The following is a 7,360-nucleotide window of genomic DNA, read 5'->3' as shown; positions in this document are numbered from 1 at the left end:
GCAAGCTGGGAACATCGAATGTAGCTGTGCTAACTTTCGAGGGACGCAGCGTTCCGCGTTACGTCCACTACAACGCAGAACTGACTCCCGTCAAGGAGTATAAGAAAACGGTGCCAGCGTGCTATCGTTGCGGCACGCTGGGGCACCGGGTGGGCAACTGTCCCACCCCGGTCAAAGAAAGATGCGGCCTTTGTGGCCAGAACATGGGGGTTGGTGCTGAGGGGATGGTCCCCCACGTTTGCAATCCCATGTGCATAATATGTGGGGGCCCGCACCTCACCAGCTCCCGAGAATGCACCAGCAAATTCATCCGTCTTCCGCAGCCAGGGCCCAGGCCGCCAATCAAGCCACCCAAGGGAGCCAATTCCGGCGCGACACGGGGAAGTCACGCCACCGGCCAACAGCAAAACAACCAGAAGACGCCACGGCCTCCCCCTGGCAAGACAGCAACGGTACCGCCACCACCCGGAGCAGCGGAGTTCCCAGCTCTCAGCGCTTCATCTGGCGGCGCCGCCTGCAACCAACCCAAGGTAGGCAGCTGGGCGAGGGTCGCCTCCTCTCCTTCCCCTCCTCCCTCCTCCCCCACCAGCACCGCCGAGACGCAGGAACTCAAGCGCGAGCTCGCCCTCTTGCGAGCTCGAAACGAAAAACTAGCCAGCGAGCTTAACTCGCTCAAAGCCCAATTCCCTAATCCGCCCGCGTCGAGCGGCGAGGAAGAAACCATCACAGACAGGGAGATTCTACTCCTGTGGAGAGTCGTGCCGCGGCCCTGGAGATCCGGGTGACCGCGATTGAAACACAATTGGCTGACCTCCCCAAAATTATCCACGATACCATTGCGCGTCAGCTGGAGAGTGTCATCGCACAGGTGACACAAGCCGTAACTCACATTATCCAAAAATGGATAAAAGACAATCCGCGCGTCCTTAAACGCGTAGGGCCCATCAGGGACGCTAACCGCCCCTCCAAATTCAACAGAGTTATTCCCGATGAGTTTGACTTCTCGGAAGACTCCTGCACGTCTGCGCCGGGCACTAGCGGACTGGGGAGTCTTAACAACGTAACCAAACCCTCCGCCTCCGACCATGGCCCCCAACCCTAAATCGCGAGCAAGAACAACTCAGCCGCTTACACTAACGCAGTGGAACTGCCGTGGTCTCAAGAACCGCACGAAGCGGACTCATCTCCGCCTCTATCTTGAGACCTTTGAGTTCCTCGTTGCCGTGGTTGCCCTTCAGGAACCCGGCGCCGGGGCCAAACTAACAAACTACACTACATTTCAACACAAACCGCATACATGTATACTTGTTCACAAGCAGTATACTGCGCAGGAGGTCACGCTCCCCACAACACCGCCTTTCCCATACACGATGGTGTCAGTGCTGCCCCTAAAGCGGTCTGACCCACCTGTACACATTCTAAACATTTACTGCCCACCTAAACGTAAGAGCGTCACGTTCAATGAAATTTTCACCCAAGCTATGCAGGTGGCTGGAAGGGATCCCCTTCTGATCGTCGGGGATATCAACGCCGCGAGCAAGCTATGGGGGTACCCCCGGGAGGACAGACGTGGGAGGAAGCTTGCGGAACTTCTTTCCACACTTGGACTCACTTTACACACTGACCCCGCCAACCCAACACGTGTCGGCAATTCAATTCAACGATATACTTGCCCGGACCTCACATTTACACGCAACATACGCCATGCCGACTGGCTGAATACAGAAGACACTCTGGGTAGTGATCACTGTATAATCAACACAACCATATACATGCGTCCCCTGAAACGCCCACTAACACAAGCTCGTGTCCCGGACTGGACGACTTTCCGCACCTCTCTACCCATCGTAGACCCCCTCCAGTCGGGATACGACGCATGGTCCAAATCGCTCACGTCTACACTCACACAACACGAAAAGCAGATACAGCTAAAAGAAACACAAACGTACGTGGACAACCACTTGCTCCGCCTTTGGGAGGCCCGCCGCAGCCTCCGCAAACGATGGAAGAAACAGAAATCGAACAGACGCCTAAAGAAACGCATCCTCGAACTCACACAACAGGCAGCGGAATATGCTACTCAGCTAGCCGACACTCACTGGGTGGACCTTTGCAACGCGGCTGAGTGCCAGACGTCTGGCCGCAACACGTGGCGCCTATTCCGCGCTCTCATCGATCCAATACAAACACGCACGGAAACCCAACCCCACTTACATAGGGCATTGCACAACTTTACAGGATCGACAACACAGCTAGCGCACACGCTCAGGGATCGATACCTGTGCACCACTAAGGACCCCCGGTCGGCGGCATACTCCTATGCAGGCGAAGAGAACACGGAGCTGGACACTCCGTTCCAGCTCCACGACCTCCGGGCGGCCTTAAGCAAGATGAAGCGGGGCACTGCACCCGAGCGCGACAAGGTTACGATCAAGCTCTTGGCCAACCTTCCCGACGCAGCCTACGCCGCGCTCCTCAAATACATCAATAGCATTTGGGACGGAGAGACTCCTCTCCCTCTCGATTGGAAATCGGCTCTCGTGACCTTCATTCCGAAGGCCGGCAAACCTATTGATGTGGAGAACCTTCGCATCATCTCCCTCACGTCTTGTGTTGGCAAGCTGATGGAGACGATGGTGCGTGACAGACTCTCCGATTATCTCGAAACACAGCACATTTTCGTGGACACTATGTTCGGTTTTCGTCCTCACAAGTCAGCACAGGATATACTTCTGCAGCTCCACCACGAAATTTTAGATCCTGTAGAATGTCCCCACAACGACAAGGTAGTCCTGGATTTGGATCCTAAAAGGCGCATTCGACAACGTCAAACATGAAGTAATCCTGGACCACCTCAGTAACACCAACTGTGGCCACAAAACATTCCATTACATAAGACAATTTCTTACAGACCGTCAAGCCTATATACGCATACAAGATGCAGAACACGGGCCATACACCATCGGCTCGAGGGGAACACCTCAAGACGCGGTCCTGTCTCCCCTGCTCTTCAATTTGGCAATGCTTCGTCTTCCCTCCAAATTGTCTTCTCTACCCGGGATACATCACGCTCTTTATGCGGATGACATTACAATTTGGGCCACGCAAGGTAACCGGGGCCACATGGAGTCCTGCCTGCAAGCAGCGGCGACCCTAGTCGACGACTACGCGGCCTACTGCGGACTCCAGTGCGCCCCAGCTAAATCAGAATTTGTGCACTTACGTCCCTCCCCTCGGGACACAACACCGCTTCGCATCAGTCTCCCCTCTGGACCGATACGGGAGGCCAAGGAGATCCGCGTCCTTGGCCTCTTCATACACCACCAACGCAGAGTCGACACCACCCTAGCCAAACTTCGCACGGTGGGAGACCAGGTAGGCCGCATGGTCCGCCGGGTCTCCAACAAGCGGGGCGGATTACGAAGCAAGGATGCACTGCGGCTTGCCCATGCTTTCGTAATGAGTAGAATCCTCTACTCAACTCCCTACTTGCACCTGCGCAAACACGATGATGACCAATTGGAGGTCATCCTGCGGAAAGTCACCAAGCGGGGTCTCAATCTCCCGGTTACCACGTCCAACCAGAGGCTTCTGGCCTTGGGCGTGGTGAACACATTTCGGGAGCTTCGAGAAGCCCACTTAGTCAACCAATACACGCGTCTTGCACAGACCACGTCCGGTCGCCGCCTGTTGGACCGGCTAGGCATCAAACATAACTACCACATTGAGGAAAGGGAGAGAGTGCCAGAACCCTGGAGACGCGCCCTCCGGGTCCGACCCCTTCCCCGCAACATGTCCAGAGAAGACCATAGCGGTCGTCGCCAGGCGCGCGCGGAATCGTTGGCGCGATACTATGGTAACCAAGAACACGTGTATCACGTAGACGTTGCCGGCCCATACCACGGGGGGTGGTACACGGCCACAGTCGTACACAACACAAACACAGTTAACGGGCTCACTTTCAAAGCCTACAACGCAACAAACGCGGAGGAGATTGTCATTGCTCTGGCTCTCACGAATCCCAAGTCAAAACACATCATCACCGACTCGCCAGGGGCCTGTCGGAACTAGGAGTTGGGCTGGGCTCCCCCGCTTGCCTGGCGCATACTGGAATATAGCTGTCGATGGGAAGATCCAACTCCGCGCAACCTGATTTGGGCCCCCGGTCACCAGGGACTCCAGGGAAACGAACAGGCCGATCAGGCCGCCCGCGCACTCTCTCCCCGGGCTATCTCCCTGTCCTTGGAAGGGTACTCCCAATCAGACAATCTGGCCCTTACATTCAAACAAATCACCGATTACTACAAGGAGGAGCACCGGCGCTACCAGGCCCCTTGTAAGGGTCTGGATCGCACTGACGAGCGCCTCCTCATCAAAATTCTTACTAACACTGTGCTGTGCCCGGCGGTGCTTAAACATTTCAATACATCATTTGATGGCGCGTGCCAGTTCTGTGGGGAGGTGGCTGGCACCTTCCACATGGTTTGGGCGTGTCAATCAAACCCATCTATCCCCCCCAACCCCAACCCCACCAGAGAGGACTGGGAGGCGGCCCTGCTCGGCTGTCAAGACCAAAAGAGCCAAAAGGCTTTGGTTCAACGGACGCGGGCGGCGCTGCTTGAACAAGGCTGCACTCCCTTCCTAGCCTATCGAATATACCAAAATTGCATACGGGATACGGACCCCGCACACCGTTACCTCATATGGGCCCCTGCTCATCAGGGGTTGGCAGGAAACGAGGCAGCAGACGCAGCCGCCCGCGCGCTCTCTCACCGGGCTGTTTTCTCCTCCCCATCCGATCAGGAACCCGATTTTAATCCGGTCTATACATTCAAAGATATTACAACATATTATCAAAATTGTCATCGCCTTTACCCTAGCCCATGTAAAGGCCTGAAGAAGGCGGATGAGCGGCTCCTTCTCCGCCTTCTCACCAATACTTTGCTGTGCCCGGCAGCGCTAAAACATTTTGACCCCTCCTTTAGCGGCAGCTGCCCACACTGTAGTGCAGTGTCTTCTGAGACCTATCACATGGTGCGGGCCTGCCCCTCCAACCCCGCTATTCCCCCATCCCCAACCCAACCCGGGAGGACTGGGAGGCGACCCTGCTCGGCTGCCACGACTTACAGGCCCAACAAGCCTTAGTCGGGCGCGCCCGGGCGGCGGCAACCGCCACTGGGGTCCCATACTAGGGACCTCAACCTAGTGTTTGTAAGGATCGGCCCCTTACGGGCTGATCCAAACATACCTCCTGCTCATTCGTAATAAATGTTTTCACCACCACCTGCTTGCCAATGGGGCACCGGAATAGGGGCTCCACCCAGTATTGTAAGGGGAAAGGGCCAATAGGGTCCTACCCCAATCACCTTTCTGTAAAGAACTTAATTTCCCATAAATGTTTTTCACCACCACCACCCAGGCGCACAGAGCCTTACGCCAGCTCAACCCCCCGCCCCACCCCTCCCTAGATAACAAACACGCAACACTCTGGTGAAGACTACAGACACGCACACTCCCTTCACCCCTTAACCTAGCCCATTATCATCCCTCCTTCCCCACTCCGGCATGCACTCTATGCCCAGAACCCTTCGCCTCTTCCCTCCACATCATTTCCCTCTTCCCGGCGGACCCTCCCCCGTGGGACGTAGAGAACCTCAAGACCTGGGAGGACTGGGAGACCCTGCTGTGCTCGGAGGACCCGGCCGTGCAGACCATCGCCACCGGCCGTGCTGCCAGTGTTATGGACCTTCGGAACATAAACACTTGAGTGCAGTGGAGTGGTGCGGGGACCCTGGGGCGTGCCCCGAATTCCTGTGTAATTAAAGTTTTCTCTCTCTCTCTCCCACCACCAAATCGGCGCGATATCTTGCCCTTTGAACGCAACGCTTTTTGAGGAAAGGAAATTCTTTGTCATTTCGGTGGACACCCGAACCGCACCCTACAAGAAGGAAGGAGGTGGGAGCGAAAGAAGAAAGAGAAAGAGGGGACGTAATGAAACTGAAAATTGTACTTGATGAATGGATGGATGGATGGAAAACTTTATTAAGCAAGTGAGTTTGGACCGTACAAGATCTCAGGGTCACCGCACAGCCCTCACATTACGCGCATGTGTCCAGGCCACGTAGGGCCATGGCACTGGCACCCCGGTTCACACAGCGAAGTTGCGCGTCCGGGTCCTGCGACGCAAGGAGGGCCTCCCATTCCTCCCATGTACCGATGGCGGGCTGTCCCTGCGGGGGAGGATCGGCAGGGCAGCCGAAGAGGATGTGGTCTAGGGTGGCGTGCGGTTCTCCGCAGAGAGTGCACTCTGGGAAAACATGGCGGAAGTGGGATAGAAGCTGAGGGGTAGGAAGAGTTCGGGTCTGGAGTCGCCTCCAGAGGATTTGTTGGGAGTGGGATAGGCGGGGGTGGGGAGGGGGATAGAGTCGACGGGCAAGGCGTGCTTGTTGAGTTAGTTCTGAGAACGTGTGTGCCCGCTCCCTCGAGAAATCCCGGCTGGGGTCGCCATTTGCCCGGCAAATAAGTCCTCGGGCTATGTTATCGGCGGCCTCATTTCAGGGATTGCCAGAGTGAGCCGGCACCCACACGAGCTCAATACTCCTATCGGGATTTAGGGTGCACATTCTCAATATCTGCCACGCAGGGGGATGGACGCGTCCGCGGGCGAAGTTAAGAATGGCTGTTTTGGAATCGCTTAGTATATAAGCCACATTGGTTTGGGCAATGGCTATTGCTATAGCTGCTTCCTCTGCTTCTTCCGGGGTACAAGGTGGGTCTATGAAATGGGTAAATGGGGGGCTGCTGGATGATAAGCCACAGCTACTGAACGGTCTGTACCACACGCGGCGTCCACCCAGCGCACATCCTCTAAAGTGCCATATTCTTTATGGAGAGGTTTGGATCGCGCGACTCGGCGGGATTGATGGTATTCAGGGTGGACATTCTTAGGAAGGGGTTTCAGGATAAGCGCGGAGTGTATGGCGCCAGGGAGAGAGATGAAGTCTGTCGTGTGTGCCGGAATGCGAATGCCCAGAGAATCCAGTATATATCGTCCAGTTTCCGTGCCAGCCATACGAAGGTACTGTGTGTAGCGATGTGCATCTATAAGTTCTTGTATAGTGTTGTGCATTCCTAATTTTAAGAGTCTGTCCGTGCTAGTGCTTTTTGGTAGGTTTAGCGCTGCTTTGGTAGCCATGCGGATAAGAGCATTGATCTTGTCTTTATCCGAACAGGAGAGGTTTAGGTAAGGAGTGGCGTAAAGAATGCGGCTAAGCACGAACGCATGCAGCACCTTGAGATCATCTGCTTCGTCTAGACCGGCTCGTGAATGTGAAACCCTTCTAAGAAGATAGATGACGGA

At 55.5% G+C, this 7,360-nt stretch overlaps 1 protein-coding gene across 1 annotated transcript; it reads left to right on the top strand.

Moving 5' to 3' along the window:
* The first annotated feature begins 224 nt into the window (after positions 1–224).
* On the top strand, positions 225–5,385 carry LOC149346582 (uncharacterized). The gene is made up of 3 exons (XM_089585421.1): positions 225–530; positions 4,536–4,614; positions 5,285–5,385. Exons 1-3 carry the CDS (start codon positions 225–227, stop codon positions 5,347–5,349), a joined length of 450 nt encoding a protein of 149 aa, XP_089441547.1. The 3' UTR covers positions 5,350–5,385.
* Positions 5,386–7,360: the final 1,975 nt, after the last annotated feature.

The sequence above is a fragment of the Amblyomma mixtum genome, chromosome 4 (assembly GCF_055824585.1).
Source record: "Amblyomma mixtum isolate Tamu chromosome 4, ASM5582458v1, whole genome shotgun sequence".
Lineage (NCBI taxonomy): Eukaryota > Metazoa > Arthropoda > Arachnida > Ixodida > Ixodidae > Amblyomma > Amblyomma mixtum.
Note: the sequence above shows the minus strand (reverse complement) of the source record. Positions and strands in the feature narration are given on the sequence as shown.

What these genes read in the sequence shown, in the direction of transcription:
- LOC149346582 (XM_089585421.1), top strand. Translation starts at nt 225, where the DNA reads ATGGTCCCCCACGTTTGCAATCCCATGTGCATAATATGTGGGGGCCCG. An exon ending in CCGCCTGCAACCAACCCAAG is followed by an intron (nt 531 to 4,535) that starts GTAGGCAGCTGG and finishes CAACCCCACCAG; the next exon opens with AGAGGACTGGGAGGCGGCCC. An exon ending in TTCAACGGACGCGGGCGGCG is followed by an intron (nt 4,615 to 5,284) that starts CTGCTTGAACAA and finishes TTTCACCACCAC; the next exon opens with CTGCTTGCCAATGGGGCACC.